Consider the following 19,228-nt stretch of genomic DNA (forward strand, 5'->3'; position numbering starts at 1 on the left):
ATTGGAGCCAGACGCATCGAGAACGAATAGAGAGAGAATGAGGGCGTTGGGGTAAAATATGTAGTAAACGGGCAAGACCGGTGACAGGAGATGTTCTCTCAGGAGGAAGGACCTGAGTGCCAGCCAATGTCTATTTGTGCTATTCAACGCCTCAGATTTGCTTGCACCTTCCCTTTCCACAACTCATAATTGCCCGGCCAATTTCTGTAAGTCTCACTTTTTCCAAGATCAAAGCACTTTCGTGTGCCACATACCGACCGACTGCTGCCGCTGCACTACCTCTGGTTTACCAATATTCCCTCACCAGAGGAGCTTCCATTTTCATCATCATAGCCGTCATCAATATCATCATCCCCCCTTCATCAACAATATTCTGGTATAGTTGCTTTGGAGGTAGCATTGTTGATCCGCCGACAACCTCAAAGCGTATCTTCCTTGGCTATCGCAAAATTACATACATAGTACGACTCGACAGATGCGTGGTTAATACCGATCAGGGTTACACTGGTAACGGACCACGGGCGCCCTGGCTGCGTGATCGACCTCCTTCCCAGGAAGTTCCCCTTGGTTCTGGATTTGTTGTTACGGAGCAGTACGTTACAATACTGTACATACTGCGCTCAGGCATCTCACTTGCTCCTTCCTGTCTGAAGCTGGGCGCCCGTTTTCAAATATTATAGCATCTGGACTTGTAGATTGAATCTTCCAATCTTCCAATCTTCCAGTTCACTTCAACAAACTCGGCTTCGTGCTTCCCGCCGTTTACACTACAACGCGTCCAACATATGTAGAAGCTGTTGGTCGGGCGAATGTGCAGCGACCGGAGGCCTTGAACCTACTTCCGTATGTATTTTGGCTGACCGCGCATTTCCACCTCGCCTCCCTTTCCCCTTGCCGTCTTTCAGTTTACCATTGATTCTTTCAACCTTCGATTGTGACAAAGCCGAGGTACCTTCTACTTACAAGTGGGCAGCTCCGCCGTTGTTTGTTGGGCCGGCCACCTCACTCCCGCGCCTACCATCAACACCGCCGAAGCACGCTACGGTACAGGGTACCTTCGACGTCCCAGAGCGGAATAGCTTGGGAAGCGACAACAACAGCAGGGTCAAGGAAGAACCTGAAATCTCCGCTGGGGGTTTGCTTAACATCCCAGGGCACCCCAAACCCCTTCATCTTCTTGTCGGACTGCCCAGCTACAACCATACAGGTATCCAACCTACTCGACTCTTGGTTGAGTGTGGCTCTGTTTACCGCGCCTCGATATCCGAAGGCATCCTGATATTGCAAATCAAACAGAGTTCGCCATAGCAACGCGCGGACAATTGAACATTCCATCGGAAACCAGGAATCTGCCCTTGCGCAGCTGACGGGTTGCCCATTGGCCTCCGCGTCCACCGCGTTCGAGGTGGTCACGCCAGACAACACAGCCGCCAACTGACTCCTCTCTTTTGCCATTGAGTGTCAGAAATCATGGCGGACAACGCAGAGAGCCCTCCCAAGGCGGGCGAAATTCCTCCTGTCACTCGGAGACAGAGAGCGTAAGTACATGCCTCCTCCTACCTACTACATCTGCCATCATACGCATGCCTTAGAAGGGCTGCTGCTGCTATCAACATAGCCCACAGCTAATACATCATACAGCCCTACAATTACCATTGACACCACAGCGGTATCTCCACAACCCCAGGAATCTCCTGAAAGCGCCCCAAGAGGTGTCTCATACTCACCTACCTCATTGGGAGAGGACGCATATAGCCCTACCGCCATGGACCCCATCGCCAGTCACTGGACCCCTTCCCACCAACACTCCAACTCTCTAGGACAGAGGCCCGAAATGCGCCAGTCCACCTCTTTCGACAGCAGAGATAGTCGCCCAACAAGTCCTCACAATGTCTCCAGCCCTGTTACCTACCGACCCATGGAAAACTTCCTGTCAGTCCCCGGCGCTGCTGGCAGGTCAAGACAAAACTCAGTCAACTCCAACGATGAGACCCGCTCGATAACATCATCGCAAGGGGAGACGGTTATTGGAGGGTCTTCCCACCAAGGCGACAAGAACGGCCGCTCCCTGTCCAGCAACACATCGGACAACGCCCAAGTAATCAACGACCCAGATGCTCTCAAGCCAGACCAAGGAAGGGAGGCCGACTTCGAGGTTGTTGATAATCCTTTTGCCTTCACCCCCGGTCAACTCAACAAAATGTTCAACCCCAAGAGTCTTTCCGCCTTCTGGAAGTTGGGTGGCCTTGCCGGTTTGGAAAAGGGTCTCAGGACTGATAGGAAAGCCGGTCTCAGCATGGATGAGGTCCAAGTCGATGGGCGTGTAACCTTCGACGAAGCTACTGCCCGTCCATCTGGGAACTCACCCGACAAGCCCAAGGCTGCTGCCGAAACTGTGCTCGCCAAGACCGACAGCCACGCAGCAGAACACCATAAGAAGCATCATGGAGACGACCATTACACATCGAGAAAGCGCGTTTTCTCCGACAACAGACTGCCAGAGAAGAAGGGCAAGAGCTTGCTGGAGCTGATGTGGATCACCTATAATGACAAGGTCCTCATTCTTCTTTCTATTGCCGCCGTTGTTTCGCTCGCTATCGGACTGTACCAGACGTTTGGCCAGGCGCATAAGCCCGGTGAAGCCAAGGTCGAGTGGGTAGAAGGAGTTGCCATTATTGTCGCTATCGTCATCGTTGTTATGGTTGGATCCCTGAACGACTTTCAAAAGGAACGCCAATTTGCAAAACTCAACAAAAAGAAGCAAGATCGTCTGGTCAAGGCTATCCGGTCCGGCAAAACGGTTGAAATCTCGGTTTTCGATGTCCTGGTTGGCGATGTTTTGCATCTTGAGCCTGGTGACATGATCCCTGTCGACGGTGTCTTGATTGAGGGCTACAATGTGAAATGCGACGAGTCTCAGGCCACCGGCGAGTCCGACATCATCCGAAAAAGGCCTGCTGACGAGGTTTACGCCGCCATCGAGAACAACGAGAACGTCAAGAAGATGGATCCCTTCATTCAATCTGGTGCTCGCGTCATGGAGGGCATGGGTACCTACCTGGTCACTTCCACCGGTATTTACTCAAGCTACGGCAGAACCCTCATGGCGCTCGATGAGGACCCCGAGATGACTCCTCTCCAGTCCAAGCTGAACGTCATTGCCGAGTACATCGCCAAGCTCGGCGGTGCGGCTGGTCTCTTGCTCTTCATCGTCCTCTTCATCATCTTCTTGGTCAAGCTTCCCAAGTCACAGCACACTCCCGCCGAAAAGGGTCAGCAGTTCTTGAACATCTTCATTGTCGTTGTCACCATTATCGTCGTTGCCGTGCCCGAAGGCTTGCCTCTTGCCGTCACCTTGGCTTTGGCCTTTGCCACTACCCGCATGTTGCGCGACAACAACCTGGTTCGTCACCTCAAGGCTTGCGAAGTCATGGGCAATGCCACCACTATTTGCTCGGACAAGACTGGTACTTTGACCCAGAACAAGATGCAAATCGTTGCTGGTACCCTTGGCACCACCCATAGGTTTGGTGGCGTTGGCTCTGCCGGTGGTCTCAACCCCGAGACTCCGGACAGCCCGACTGAGGCCGACATCTCCGCAAAGGAAGTTGTTGCCTCGCTTGATGCCTCTGTCAAGGAATTGCTTCTCAAGTCCATTTCTCTCAACTCCACTGCTTTCGAAGGCGAAATTGACGGTGTCAAATCTTTCGTTGGCTCCAAGACTGAAACCGCCCTTCTCGAGTTCGCCAAGGAGCATCTTGCCATGAGCCCTATTGCCGAGGAGCGTGCCAACGCCAAGATCCTGCATCTGATCCCTTTCGACTCTGGACGCAAGTGCATGGGCGTTGTTGTGGCGCTTGACAACGGCAAGGCACGGCTTTATGTCAAGGGTGCCTCTGAGATCATGCTAGAAAAGTGCACCCAGATTCTGCGCGACCCCTCCAACGGCATCACTGCTGGCCCCTTGACCGCCGAGAACCGCGAGACCGTCTTGAAGCTCATTGAGACGTACGCGCGAAACTCGTTGCGCACCATCGGCATCATCTACCGGGACTTCCCTCAGTGGCCTCCTGCCAAGGCGCGCCGTACTGGAGAGGACAAGGAGGAGATCGTCTTTGAGGATATTTGCAACCAGATGATCTTTGTCGGCATGGTTGGTATCAAGGATCCTCTGCGCCCTGGTGTTCCCGAGGCCGTCCAGCTGTGCCAGAAGGCAGGAGTCGTTGTCCGCATGGTTACTGGTGACAACAAGATCACTGCTGAAGCAATCGCCAAGGACTGTGGCATTCTCCAACCTAACAGTCTCGTTATGGAAGGTCCCGAGTTCCGGAACCTCAGCAAGTCCAAGCAGGAAGAGATTATTCCCCGGTTGCACGTACTTGCCCGTTCCAGTCCCGAGGACAAGCGCATTCTGGTCAAGCGTCTCAAGGATATGGGCGAAATTGTTGCTGTCACCGGTGACGGAACCAACGATGCCCCTGCCCTGAAGATGGCCGATGTCGGCTTCTCGATGGGTATCGCTGGTACTGAAGTCGCCAAGGAGGCATCCGCTATTATTCTCATGGACGACAACTTCAACTCGATTGTCAAGGCCTTGAAGTGGGGACGTGCTGTCAATGATGCCGTGAAGCGCTTCCTTCAGTTCCAGCTTACTGTCAACATTACTGCCGTCATCCTCACCTTCATCTCTGCTGTCTCCAACAGCGAGCAGGACTCCGTCCTTACCGCCGTGCAGCTTCTGTGGGTCAACTTGATCATGGATACTCTTGCCGCTTTGGCGCTCGCCACCGATCCTCCTTCCGACAGTGTCTTGGACCGGAAGCCTGAACGCAGGGGTTCTGGCATCATCTCGACGACCATGTGGAAGATGATCATCGGTCAAGCCATCTACCAACTGGCCATCACCTTGTTGATCTATTTCGGCAAGCAAGGTGTTTTGCCCAACTACGATGACAACGTTACGGATGATCAGATCCAGACTCTTGTCTTCAACACGTTTGTGTGGATGCAAATCTTCAACCAATGGAAGTAAGTAATAGAATATGTCACTGCCACCCAAAACATGCCGCTAACCGCATTCATAGCAATCGTCGTCTGGATAACAACTTCAACATTTTCGAAGGACTCACCAAGAACTTGTTTTTCCTGGGCATTTCCGCCATTATGATGGGCGGTCAGATCTTGATTATCTTCGTGGGTGGCCAAGCCTTCAACATTGCCAAGGACAAGCAAAGCGGAGCCATGTGGGCATACGCTTTGATTCTGGGCTTCATCTCCATCCCTGTCGGCATGATCATCCGTCTCATTCCCGACTCGTTGGTTGAGCGTTTGGTGCCCGAATATATCAAGAGGAGGGCTAACAAGACGCCTGACTTGACGGTCTCTGATGATGAGCGGTTCGAGTACTACCCGCCTGCTTTCGCCGAGGTCAGGGACGAGCTGGCCTTCCTGAAGCAGTTCAAGGGTGGACGTATCAACAACCTCAAGTTCGCCATGAAGCATCCTCGCGAGACCTTCATGCCCAAGAGGAGCGCTTCCCACAGCAGGTCAAACTCCAAGTCCAACTCGATCAATGTCCCTATGACACCAATCCGCCAGGATAGCACCGGCGCCGCTCCTTCAATCGCCCCCCCTACACCTGATTCTAGGAGACGGAGCAGAAGCACGCGGTCCAGGTCCAACAGTGCTCTCGGGGCATCTATGGTGATGACTGGTATTATTGCTGGTAGTGTCGCCGCGGGATGGGCGCCGTCACCTGTTGAGCGCCGGCCGGATTCCGATTTTGGCCTGTTCCCTCCTAAGCCGAGCCCACAGGCCGAGTCTTCGCAATCTGAAGTGCAGCCCTCGCAGCGATCTCTCACCCCTTCCATTAATGAGGAGCAGGAGACGCCCGATGTTGTCCCCAGCAGCGTGGAGCAGACTGTTCCCATCCTCAGTGTGCCCAAGCCACCAGGGAAGAAGTCGGCTTGAATGGCAGGATATTTGGGAGTAATGGACGGTTAACGGGGAAGAATTTTAGATACCCCACTTTGAACCTAACTCAACTTGTTTACCCTTTTCCTCATACACATTCACTACGGTTTCCGTCCATCGATACGTTGTAATACTAGTTGTACACAACTGTGTTCATCCAACCAAGAAAAAGAGAGAGAGAGAGCTCGGTGGGAGAGGAGGAAGCGGTTAAACAAAAACGCTCGCTTAGTTTTATGGGATTTTGCAAGCTCGGCGTTCGAAGTTACATGTCTTTTTGAGCGTTTTGTCCTTCATCAACCATGCAGGTTATTACCTTGCTGGATATATATACTGTACGGGAGCAGGGAGTGAGTGTGGGAAGGGAGATTCGAGTGACTGTATGGTTATTGAGTTATGGTATGCATACGTTTATTTTAATGCTGTGCGGCAGTAATACGTTTTGGGGAGGAATGAGGGATGGATGGGAGGAAAGAAGAGAAGGATGGACATGAGATAAAAGACGTGGAATTGCGATACCCCTTGTCCACACGACGTTCGTTGTACGTATTTGGTTTTATGATTCCTTAGTACTGTTAGAAATAAATTAACAGCGGAATCGACATATGATGATAACTCGATAGTCTGGGATTGAAGGTTTTGGTGATGGGCTGATGTGTGATGCTTCTCTGGGACTGATGTTACAGAGCTCCTATCGCTGCCTGTAAGCTGGCTCAGTTAGCGGGCTAACACGCGTTTCCAAAACGCTCGTAGACACTCACCGATACGGACGATGATCATGGAATCACACTCCTGCATCATAACCTTCAAAATTGAAGATCTTTACCCGGTGACACAATTGTGAATAGCCGGGCAACATGGAACGGTCACGTCACTTTGTGATGTCTGGCACCCAGTCCCGCTGCAGGTCCCGCCCGGCATGTGGTGTGATGGTAGGGGCGGATGTTAGATTGTCAACAGCGCTGATAAGATAAGGATTTCGCAGTGCTAGGAGGATCTTCCCGGGACAATTAAGTGCTCTACAAGTACACTGCTGTTTTGTGCAAGCAATTCACAATTGCGACTCCATTCACTCGAACATTCTGCGAACGGGCAACATCTATCCCGTCCATCCGGATGAGCAGGCAAGCAACTCCGTTTGGATCCCCGAGTGCCGAGTTCGAGTTTTCATCGTTGAGATAGTCGACTTGCTCTTTCCGCTTTAATCCTTTCACTCTCTTGCCTCTTGCAATCACTTGTGTCCAAGGTTTATAATTGACCGGGACTACACTAGGCTCGTAACAGTGACATAGGTAACAAGGGCTTTCAGTCGGTAACAGTCGCTCAGGGCGTGTTTGGATGCTCTGAAATGGGCCTCTGAACGCCTCACTCTGAAGTGCCCATTCAGAGGAACCGCACAGACCTCTCTAAACCGGATTTTAGCGGTAAATGCCGATTTTGAGCTCCACCCTATTACTATTCAGAGCGGAATTTCAGAGTGCCGTTTAGTGCCCCATAATCGTAGAGTCTGAAATTTTTACACACATTTCGTATTTATAGGCCCATAATTAATATAATATAACCTTCTTTTATACCATCTTTTATCAATATCGACCAACGAAATAGCCAATCAACTGCCATCTACACAAGCCAACCAACCTACTACCTCCCAGACTACCAAAAAGAAGATATACAAGAAGGTATAGCAGTAGACCAAAGCACAAGAGAAAACTCTACTAAGGAAGCTTAAGGAAGTCGTCGACGATAGCCTTACTAACCAAAGTAGGTATAAAGAGATGGTATACAATGGTATCGTAGATGCCTTCCGCGAGAAGTACAGTATTGAACTTAATACTATACAAGTACGTAACAGAATTAACTACTTCAAGCGCAAGTAGCGTACTTAGCAAGTACTTACTAATTTCGTTAACTAATCCGGCTTCGGTTATAATAAAGAAACAAAGTTATATACTACTAAAGAATCTATCTAGGACTCCTTCTTAAAAATTAATTTAATTAATTTAAACCGGTTAAGTATACTTACTAACAATATAATAAAATTATAGAAAATATATACAATTTCGAACCAAAACACTTCCATACCATAACCTCATAGAAGAGGCCTTTTCTAATAACTAAGGTACGACCGGATCCCATACCTTAATACTAGGAGCACTCCTATCCCACCGAGAAATCCCTTCTATAAATACATTTTATAACTCGGATAACGAAGATTTCGAAGGCGAGTTCGCAATCCCTACCCATATACGCGACGGTAAGAAAAGAGCCGCTTTATCGACCGACTCCAAGAAAAAAAAGAAGAAAAATAATAGTAAAACTATTAATAAAAGCTTTAAATACCTTATTAATGCAATCTCGTCAGTAGAGCGCTATAAGGAAGTTATCGCATATAAATAAATAGCGAAGGCGGTCGCAATATTCGAAAAGAATTAGGAGGCTAAAGTCTACCCTAATACTAATATTTATATATTATACGAATAGGAGGAATTAAAGTCGAAGGCGCATTACTTCGTAATCATTTTAAAGAAGATAAAAGAAATATACTTTAAAATCTTAAAAAAAAGTTAGGTATTAAAAACAAAAAAGAGGAGGAGGAGGATTTACCCACCCTATAATTACAAGAGGAGGATCTAAATATATTTAACGAAAATTTAATCGACCCAACTTTACACTCGAATACGTTATGCTCAAACGACCCAAACTTATAAATACACTATATTACAACGTACTACAACAATTTACTCCTACACACAAAGTTCCTATAAATGGAAGGGAGCGGGAAATAGGACCTACCCCGGATTTAATTTTTATTATATTTTTTATCTTTCTTTTATACCGATATTTTAATACCAAAAAAAATCGTATGTATATAAAAAGGTTATCATTTTAATCGCCAAAACGAACTGAATCGATATATTTACTTTGCATCAAATTTAAAGCACATTTACAAATAATACAAGGAGATCTATAAATACCTTTAGTAGAAGGTACGGGTCGCTAAAATTACACTAACGGCGCTAATATTAATTAATATATTAAATAGAGCAAATATATCATCATATCTCAAATCTAAAGATTTCGAAATTTCTAAAATCAAATACTCAATTACAAACTTCCCCTCCCCTCCTCCTACTCTACTCTACTCTACATCTCTCTCCTCTTCTCCAACTCTATACAATAATCGCGCCACATCCTCTTTACAAAGCGGTCGCAATACTAACTCATTTAACTATTAACTCCTCCTTATCTCTCCCAATCCTCCATACTATAACCGATAAGAACATACTTCTCCGTCACAATCTCGCGTCGCTCTAAATCTAAAATATCCTCTGCCTCTATCATATTAAATAGCAGATCACTAGACCTATCCCAATCTAAAATCTAATTTAATAATACCGTAATAGTATATACGACCTCGACTTAAACCTCTAATAGCAATAATAAGTTCATACAATAAATTCTAAATGTCACCTTCAACTGACTAATATTCTTCTCGATTATAATACGAATCTAAGAATAATGCAAATTAAACAACTCCTTATAGTTAACTAATTTCAACCCCGCTCTAATAATTTCTGCTAAATAGTATTATACCCTATAATACGGTATAAAGAGTTTCAAATTACTACTATAGCCGGCGTCGGCGAAGTACATATACCCTTTAAAAATACTAAACCTAACGCCAAATACTATATTAAATACTCTTATATCGTTAGCGGACCCCTCCTAACTAGGAAGTACGTACGTAATCCGACTAAAGAAATCACATACTAGTAATACGTTTATAAAAACACTTCCCTTTCGGTTACACTATAGTCTTTATTATTTAACCAAAACCTTCACGCTAAAGTACAAACTATCAAAAACCCCTAAGACCTTCGCAAAATAGGGCAATAACTTAAAATAATTTCAATTTTAAGAGGGGTTTCTAACTTAAGCAGGCGGACTTTTTTCTAATACGATACCAAATAAATACCAAAAACCTTATGAAATATTCTAAAGTAGAGGTTAAAAGTAAGGTTCCTTCCCATACTATACTAAATATTATTAACCTATATACTATCTCCAAACTCAAACCCAATATATATACGATTATACGAAAAATAATACCTTATACTATAATAAAAAGAAAGACGATAACCTTTTTATATATTATAGTCTTCGAACCTAATAATAATTCTATATAGGTATCGAACTATACTACCAACCTATTAAACGTATACAGCATTATACGCAATAGGGACTAGAAGCGACCCTTATATCTATGAAGAAGGTCGTATATCGTTATCCATAAATTTATACTTATATTTATAAGGATTAGCAATACCTATAGTATAAATCTAATTATATTAAGTATTATGGCTACTTATATAGCCCTCTTACAATAACGCTATAATTGTTATTAATATTATACGACGTCAAACGAGGGCATAGTGGTTAATCTAGTCGATTAAGGTCGATTGAAGTTGACGATGGGAGTTGTCACGTATTATAAAAATATATAAAATAATAAAATTCTAGTTCAAAAGGTCGATTTAGAGGCCTTTTAAGCTCTGAACCAGTTCAGACATTTTTAGAGAGATTTACGTTATTTAATTAGCTCAAAATCTAAAGTGGGAGCATGAATTTCAAAGCCCAGATTTTCCAACAATTTCAGAGCGAGCCAGTAAGAGTGGCGCCAAACAGCACTCTTAAATTTAGGGCTCTGAACAGTTCAGAGCCCAATTTCAGAGCATCCAAACACGCCCTCACTGACCACCAAACCAAGAACCAACCCGACTGAACCATAGCACCCAATTGTTGTTGTTTCCTTCTAGCCTTCCTCTCTTTGTCTATTCGGTTCATCTGGGCTGTGCAACCTTCATCGTCGAGACTCACATTCTTGACAAGATTAGGGAAACAGCAGGTGACAAAGTGCCTGGAAGCCAGTTGATGTTGTCTAACTATTTGGCAGGACTCGCTGGACCTCACAGGCTATCCCATCACTGACTAACGATACGATACGATATCCACTTTCTTCCTCTTTCCGTGTCCCTAAATCGATCGTCTCATTCAGCTCATTGCGCTCATTCATAACTGTCTCTCCCTTTTTTTCTTCCCCCAGTCCAGTTCCAATTCCATCTCTCCCTTCTTTTCTTCCTTCCGTTTCCACTTTCGAACAAGTCGGCCCCCAATTCACCGAACCACACAGACTCCCGGCCCCCATCTCAACGCCGGCCATCCCAAGATTCCCGGAGACCTCGTCGTCGGCGACTTTCCTTGACAACCACCACCATCGCGCGTTTTTAACCACTTCCTAATTTTCCCGGTTTTTGGCACTCTCACCCCTTTTAACTCTTTAAACTCCTTTTATTGAGCCCTCTGGATCATCATCGGTCTTGGCGGCCCCATTTCACAACTTCGTCACCACCTTTTCTGTCTTGGGTGTCTCTTTGCCACTTCCATCCGCAACGGTATCTCGGGACTTGCACATTCAAGTTTCTCTGCCAGGCCAACCAACCGGGAATTAAAGAGTTTCACCTTTTTTCCCTTTTCCAAAATTGCTTCATCAACTTTCCCACCTCCTCCACCAAAACACGGGAACAACAAGGACGGACGCAACCACCTTCTGCTTCCCCCTCTTCCCTTTCTGCCTGCTGCGCGCGTCACGACTTTTGCGTTAGGCAACCTCGTCGTCACCTTACTTTGTTGAGAGCAACAACCACACACAACTTCTCACACCTCTCACACACGGTTACGGTCACCACAAGCTCACTAAACTCTTGACCACCTCATCATCCGTCATCCACAATCACAACACACACCCCTGCCTTATTTACCTCATTAACTCTCGAACCCACACCCGGGCCTTCACCGCTCAACACCACAAAATTACTTTGAACCCATTTCCCTCCCATCATCGTTGTTTCCATCGTCGCCCCCCATAAACCAACGCAGCGGTATTTTAGGATTCTCGCATCTTAAACTTTCGAAAAGACCGAAAGAAAGAGCGCAGAAAGAGAGAAATGATGGATCCCTCGCGTCGCGGGGTCGTCAACGGCGCAGGGGCCGCCGCAAGTGGCAGCAGCGGCCACAGCAGTAGCGGCAGCAGCAAACAAGGCAACAACAGCGCCGCGCCGAAAAAGTCGTCCAGAATGAAGGAGGTGGTCAACTACGACGAAAAGAAGCATTTGCTCGACTTGGAGGAGGACATTACGCACCCAGTTGCGCACAGGCAGCTGAACGAGCTGGAGGAGCACGTCAACGATCTTCATGAGTCGTGGGAGACGGAGTCGATTTTTGAGGAGATTTTGGAGGATATCACGGAGGACAAGTTTTTTACTGATGGTAGGTTTCACATCCCTCACACAGTCTCAGATACGGGGTCCGCGGGTTTTGTTCTTTTGGCGAGCCTTTGATGGCTTTGCAGGTGCAAACGGGTTATTTTGAGCTTCTTTCAGCTCGCGAACTGAGGAAGAAATGGGTATAAAACATTGCGTCGGATGCGGCGGAAAGCGCGAGGGAACTTGGAACATTGGTCAAATGCTGTCAAGAAAGAATTACGCTAACCATGAATTGCTTCTTAGATCCTGAAGCCTGCACTCCGGAGGAAGCGGTCGAGTATCGACGACTTCTTCGACTGGTCGGACCTAAGGTGTTCGTCCAGCGAACCGTAGACGCAGGCGTCATTCCCATCAAGAAGCTCCTCACGGCCTTTGGCATCCGTCCGCCCGCCTTCCTGGAAGGCGCTGGCGACGATGCCTACTTCAGCCTTCTCACGCTGGCTATGACCCGCGAGATCCAAAAGCGGGCAAAGCTAATGAAATACAACACCATCGACGACGCCGTGGAGCTGCTCAAGCGCTCCAAGAACATCATCGTCCTCACCGGCGCCGGCATCTCCACCTCGCTTGGAATCCCCGACTTCCGTTCTAAGGGCACCGGTCTCTACTCCAAGCTCGAACACCTTGGCCTCAGCGATCCGCAGGAGGTTTTCGACATAAACATTTTCCGCCAAGACCCCAACATCTTCTACTCGATCGCGCGTGACATCCTTCCCAACACGGAGCGCTTCTCGCCCACGCACGCCTTCATCGCCCTGCTCCAGCAAAAGGGAAAGCTGCTAACCAACTACTCGCAAAACATCGACAACCTCGAAGCCAAAGCTGGCATACACCCGGACAAGCTCGTGCAATGCCACGGCTCCTTCGCCACCGCCACCTGCGTGAAGTGCGGCTACAAAGTCCCCGGCGAATCCATCTTCCCCGAAATCAAAGCCGGCCGCATCCCGCGCTGCCGCAAGTGCGCCCAAGGCAGCCGCACAACCAACAACTCGTCGCGCAAGCGCAAGCTCGCCCGCGACGGCACCGAGAAGAAGCCGCGCCGCGTTAAGCCCGGCGAATACGACAGCAATTCAGATTCCGAGTTCGACCACAGCAACTTAAACCACTTCTCTTCCGATCCTTACTCGTCCGAGCACGGCTCCAACACCATGGGATGCGGGGTTATGAAGCCCGACATCACCTTCTTCGGCGAAGCCCTGCCAGACGAGTTCTCGACGCGACTGACGGAGCACGATCGCGACCTGGTCGATCTGGTGATCGTCATCGGCACTTCGCTCAAAGTAGCACCCGTCTCCGAAGTCGTCCCCTTTTTGCCGCCGCACATCCCGCAAATCTACATCTCCCGCACCCCCGTCAGCCACGTGAACTTCGACATCGACCTCCTCGGCGACTGCGACGTGGTCGTCTCCGAACTCTGCAAGCGGGCCGGATGGGATCTGAAGCATGAGATGATTCCCGAAGGTCAGGTCATCAGGACCGAGCTGGCCGAGGGATATAATTCCCGCCATGTGTTTACGCAGATAGAGCCGAAGCCGAAGCCGACGGTTGTGGCGGAGCTGACGCATCATAGTACCCCCAAAGAAGTGGCCAAGGAGCAGAGGGAGGCGAATCGCGAGGAGAGGAGACGGAAGAGGGAGGAGAGGGAGCGCGAGATGAGGGAGCAGGAGGATCTCAAGGCTGCGGCGGAACGGGCGAAGAAGTTGGAGAAGAAGGCGGAGAAGGAGAAGGAGAGGGAGAGGGTTATGCAAGAGGGGGGCGTTGTGAAAGAGAAGGAGGGGAAGAAGGAGAGTGGTAAGGTTGTGAAGGAAAAGGTTGCAAGGGAGAAGGGAAAGGGACTGGTGGAAAAGGAGAATCGGGAGAAGGAAAAGGAAAAGAGGAAGGAGCAGAGGAGTAGCGTTTCTACTGTTTCTGAGTGAGGAGAGTTCTCTACTTGGAAGGAGAAAGCACGCATTGGGTCGGTAGGCGATTGGTAGGGACTGGTATGGAATGGTATGGTATGGAATGGTATGGTATGGCATGGTTCGGATCGGTATTTCAACTCATTCATTGCTCGAGGCGTTTTTACGGGTTCATTCGACGCTGGTTATTCGCATCATGGTAAAGATGGGACGGGATTATAGGTATACACAAATGGAGGAACGAAAATGAATAAGGTTCAGAAGACGGAGCAGATGTTGGAGTAGTGGCATCGTATGTTTTTTTTCCCGGTCGATCGATGGATGCAGACTTCAAGCATTTCGTGTGTTGGATGGAGTAGTCAGTCTGTTATATGCGGAGGAAGTTCATCTCATCCTCATCATTATCAACCTCAGATGAAAGAAAAAGTATGAGATCGAGGTATAAACAAAAGCAGCCAAACAAAAATAATGTAATGATACCCCGCCGCAGTTCTTACTCCGTTAGTTACCATTCACTCAACAATCGTTCCTTCGCATTGCGGTCAGTAAGTCTTTCCGTAAAATATCACCATCCAACCGACCTGAACCTCCATTCACAGTCCAACCAACCCATCAACCAACCATGGCACACTTCCACCGAGTTTGCGTTACCATAGACGAGAATGAAATCACTGACGACTTAAAAAAAAAAAAAAAAAAAAAAAAAAAAAAAACCAGAAGAGCAGCTCCATCAAAGACTGGAGCACAGCAAAAGAAATAGTTAATTGCCCACAGCCAGAATCGAACTGACGACCTCATCATTACTAGTGATGCGCTCTACCACTGAGCCATGCGGGCTTCTCGGGTTATTATTGTTTTGAAGCTTTAGATCTGAGGCTTAAGAATGCAGCACTGCAATGGTAGAATGGTTTGCGATGATGGTGGTTCGCAAGCAACAAACAACACGACGAACAATAATTTGTGATAGTGCTTGCTGGCTGCATATCTAGTTTACAACAAGATATGACGGAACAGGCCCGTAGTATGGGCCCCCACTAAGAAGAAAGAAGTGGATCCCGATGATACCGCTGGATATATACAATTAATGACGGGGAGAAATCTCGCTCAAAGGATCGATACGACGTCTAACCAGTAGAAGTCGTGACCCCATATGCGCCCACCCCCTATATGCGGCCATATCTATATCGCGTTTTCCCCTCATTTAACATTACTACCTTTCTTTTAAGAACAATTACTATTTCATTAAATTAAGCCCGATCGCACTTCTTTCTATTATAATAAGCTCGTCTTTAATTGAGTAAGCGCTTGAGGATATTTATAATGAACTTTTTTAGTGTGTAGCTTCAAAGAAGTATAGGGTTTTTCGGTCTACCTTCGCCGGCCGCCTTCGAAGCCATTAAAGTAAGCGCGATTCGAAAATATTTAATTAGAGGCTATCGCCAACTTAAGAAACCTTCTTATACGATTGGATTCTAAATGAGGAGAAGGCTAACTATATTCCCAACCGTCGTTAGATTATTAGCTTCGCAACGTCGATACCAAAAAGAGGGGATAATTATAATAAACTGGGTACCCGTTGGATAAATCGGTTCTTAATAAGGAATCCTAATATTAGGACTAAATTTTCGACCCCTTTCGAATCCGCTCGAATTAGAGGGTCTACTAAGGAAGCCTTTACAAAATTCTTCAACCTTTTGGAAGCCTAAATTTGCGATAAGGGTATTATTCTCGCTAATATTTCGAATATAAATGAATATAATCTTTAAAAGTTAGAATTGATTTAAACTCGTAAGGCTTTAAAGTACGCCCCTAAGCGCTAGAAGGTTACTAGGGCAACGAAGGGGGTAAATCTAGTATAGGAAGTAGAAAGTGTACTCGAATCAATACTGCAAATTATTTACGAATATTAAAATAAGTAAATGAACATTTCAAACGGTTAAAATCCCTGCAAAAGTGGCCAATTTTCAATATCATCTGGGTCATGGTCATAATGTTACATGTGGCTCATTTGAGGGCGGTGGCCACATGTGGGGTCACGATGTCTAATGGATGGATATGCGAGCATCAAAGAGAAGATGTTGTTGATTGCCAACTGATCATTCATCCATCCATCCATAATCCTAGATGATATTCTAGAAATGGCTATCTATGCCAAACGCATGCTACCAAATACCAGGGCCAACAACGTGATACCGGGTAAGGCTATCCTATCCTATCTTACCAAGACCAAGCTTCCGAAGAGCTCACATAACGCCCAAAGAGACTATAAACCTAAGTCTAAACCGAATTTCCTGATAACCATCCATTCCAACCATGAAACCAACCAATCAAGCCAATACCACTGCCGAGGCAGTCAGCCAGCTCAAAACCTCCCATCAGTAATCTCATTCATGATATCCCTCATAATCGGCCTCCCCTTCATGATCGCGCGCTCGCTGATTCCGATACGCTTGGGGTTATGCTTCCCTCCCACGGTCCCCTTCTTGGGACTCTTCTGGCTTTGTTGGCTCCCGACATTTTCTTTCCCCTGACTTGGCGTCCCACCAAACTGCAACTTCGACTGCACCTTGTACCCCTTCCCGACAATCTTCGCATTCGCCCTCTTAGACGGCGACAACGCTGATCCCTTTCTTGGGGATATAGGCTTGTATAAAGGCACAGGCTTCCTAGGGCTAAGAGCATCGGCAGCAGTGGAAGCAGCGTTCGCATCCGCGAACTTGTGTCCCTCCAAAGCACCAGGAAGGAGTTCATACACCCAGTTGCGATCTTCCATCATGCGCACGAAGCGGGCGAGCATTTCGCCTCCTTCTGGTTCTCCTTGTGCTTCTTCTCCCTTATCATCACCGGTTTCTCCCAACTCGGGACTAGCGATTGCTGAAGGAGAGCCAGCCACAGATGATGCGCCGCGCAAAGTTTCGCGGCTGCCAACAACAAGAAGTTTCGTCTTCGCCCTCGTAAACGCCACGTTAATCCTCCTCCAATCCTTTAGCAGTTCACCGATACTGCACCCCTCGTTACTCCTCACCAGGGACAACACCACCACGGATTTATCTCTTCCCTGAAACCGATCAGCCGTATGCATCTCGATTTCCTCAGCCGCCACCTTAACTCCCGCTCTTACGGCCCCTGCTGAGCCACCCAGGGTATTTTTCAGGTTGTGCTTGAGCAAAGCCAGTTGCGAGCGGTAGTGCGTCATCACGCCGATTTCGGAAGCGGGGACGCCGACGGTGAGGAGCGAGTCGACTAGTTGGCAGACGATCCGGGACTCGAGCGGGTTAATGATGCGCTGGCCGCGGGTGGACTTTTCTTCGCGCGAGTGGGGGAGGAGGGAGTCGGTGTTTATAAAGCGGACGCGCGCGGAGGGGTCGAGGAGGTCGTGGAGCCAGCAGGTGGTGGGGGTGGGGGAGGGGCAGAAGGAGAGTTTATCTCCTTCTTTAAGGGAGTGTTGTTGGGAGTGGGCGAGGAAAGACTCGGCGTCAAAGTGCTTGGTTGCTAGAGCGTCCATGTCGGGAATGTCGAGGGATGTGGTGCGGAGTGCTTCGGTGCCGCATTTTAGACGGCCATTGTAGATGAGCGTGTTGGAGAGGGTCATGATGTCTTCGCACATGCGGTATTGGTGTTCGAGATTGACCACGCTTTGGGGGTGTTTCTCGGAGAGAAGCTTGAATAAGCTCACGTCGAGACCGCCGAGGCGGGCGTCTTCGTTTTGTACGAGAGGAGGAAGCTGGTTGTGGTCACCGACTAGGACGAACTTGCGCGCCATGCGGATGGGGCCGAGACAAATGGGGAGCGTGATCTGAGAGGCTTCGTCCACAATGCAGTAGTCGAAGATGCGCTCGGCGAAGACAGGGTGGTTGATACCCAAACAAGTCGTCGCCACAATCGGGGTGTCGTTCCAGGCCTCGTGGATCTCCGAAAAAGAAGTCTTGGGCACCCCCGCAAGGGTGGCGAAGGAGGGAACCTCTGGGTGAACCTTGACGGGAGGACCGAGACGAAGAATCGGAATGCCGTCATCCTTGAGCTTCAAAAGGATGTTGTCGACGGCGGTATGGGTGTAAGAAGTTAGTAGCACTGTCTTCTTCTGTGCAACCAAGGCACGAATAATGTGCGCAATGGTGGTCGTCTTGCCCGTACCAGGCATACCAAGCACGAGGGCATAGTCCTGAGCAGACATGACCTTCTCAACAGCAGCCTTCTGATCGACGTTCAGGCCTTGGCCCGAAGCGGTAGAAGGGAGCATGTACTGTGTTGGCACAGCCTTGAAGCGGGGGGCGTCAAGGTCGACAACCAGTCTCCTGATCTGCCTAGACCCAAAGACTCCATCGGCCATGACCTGAACAAGGTTGTTGCGTACTGTTGCCATGCCATTGCTGAACTCATCCTTGTCTAGACGGTAGCGGACCGGGCCGGCTTCGGGGTCATCCGGGGTGTCATCGCCGGAGCCAGGAACCTGCATGATGCTGGCAAAGACCTGATTATCGGCCTCATCGAAGCCGGGCTGCCGGACACGCGCATTGTGTAGTCTTCTGTCCACCGCGACAGCGATGCGATTCTTTCTAACTGAGGTGACATAGCCCAGCGCAAGTGCAAAGTGGCCTTGTTCATCAGAGATAACAATGGGCTCACCCACAGTCAGCTGCGAGTCCAAGAACGAAAAGCCAGGAGGAGGCTTCTTCTTGATAAAGGTGTAGGCGAAACGGTTGGTCTTGCCCATCTGTTGGTGATTTTCGTATGCTGAGCCCTCCTCGATTATGACATTGGCGAAGCAGCGTCCAACCTTCTCGCGCTCTGTGCTGATCATAGTCCATAGCTCCCGGCGAAGCTTTTGGCTTTCCTTTTCTTCCTTGGTTAGAAGCTCTTCCCATTTCAAGAAGAACTCCTTGTGAATAGGGTTGAGATGTTGGACTACTTCGTCAAACTTCTCGTTCATTGCGCTCGTCTCCCCATCTCCGTCATCAGCAAGCTTGTGGTAGATGAAACATGTCGTCTGGGCATAGCATCTGCCGCACGCATTTTTGTTCTTCTTCATCGGGGGAA

At 48.3% G+C, this 19,228-nt stretch overlaps 2 protein-coding genes and 1 non-coding gene across 3 annotated transcripts; 2 read left to right on the forward strand and 1 right to left on the reverse strand.

The window, feature by feature from the left end:
* Positions 1-1,470: 1,470 nt before the first annotated feature.
* Positions 1,471-5,970, forward strand: B0H65DRAFT_443260 (uncharacterized protein; the record flags this gene model as incomplete). The annotated part of the gene is made up of 3 exons (XM_062825629.1): positions 1,471-1,538; positions 1,642-5,028; positions 5,085-5,970. The coding sequence occupies 3 exons, from the start codon at positions 1,471-1,473 to the stop codon at positions 5,968-5,970; spliced, it is 4,341 nt and encodes a 1,446-aa protein (XP_062680220.1).
* Positions 5,971-11,583: 5,613 nt separating this feature from the next.
* On the forward strand, positions 11,584-14,386 carry B0H65DRAFT_218993 (DHS-like NAD/FAD-binding domain-containing protein). The gene is made up of 2 exons (XM_062822026.1): positions 11,584-12,297; positions 12,537-14,386. The coding sequence occupies exons 1-2, from the start codon at positions 11,976-11,978 to the stop codon at positions 14,207-14,209; spliced, it is 1,995 nt and encodes a 664-aa protein (XP_062680221.1). The 5' UTR covers positions 11,584-11,975; the 3' UTR covers positions 14,210-14,386.
* Positions 14,387-14,956: 570 nt separating this feature from the next.
* B0H65DRAFT_t338 lies at positions 14,957-15,028 on the reverse strand. The gene has a single exon. It is a non-coding gene; the product is annotated as a tRNA-Thr (tRNA).
* Positions 15,029-19,228: the final 4,200 nt, after the last annotated feature.

This window comes from Neurospora tetraspora (assembly GCF_033439725.1).
Source record: "Neurospora tetraspora strain CBS 560.94 chromosome Unknown B0H65scaffold_5, whole genome shotgun sequence".
Taxonomy (NCBI): Eukaryota; Fungi; Ascomycota; class Sordariomycetes; order Sordariales; family Sordariaceae; genus Neurospora; species Neurospora tetraspora.

What these genes read in the sequence shown, in the direction of transcription:
- B0H65DRAFT_218993 (XM_062822026.1), top strand. Translation starts at nt 11,976, where the DNA reads ATGATGGATCCCTCGCGTCGCGGGGTCGTCAACGGCGCAGGGGCCGCC. An exon ending in GGACAAGTTTTTTACTGATG is followed by an intron (nt 12,298 to 12,536) that starts GTAGGTTTCACA and finishes ATTGCTTCTTAG; the next exon opens with ATCCTGAAGCCTGCACTCCG.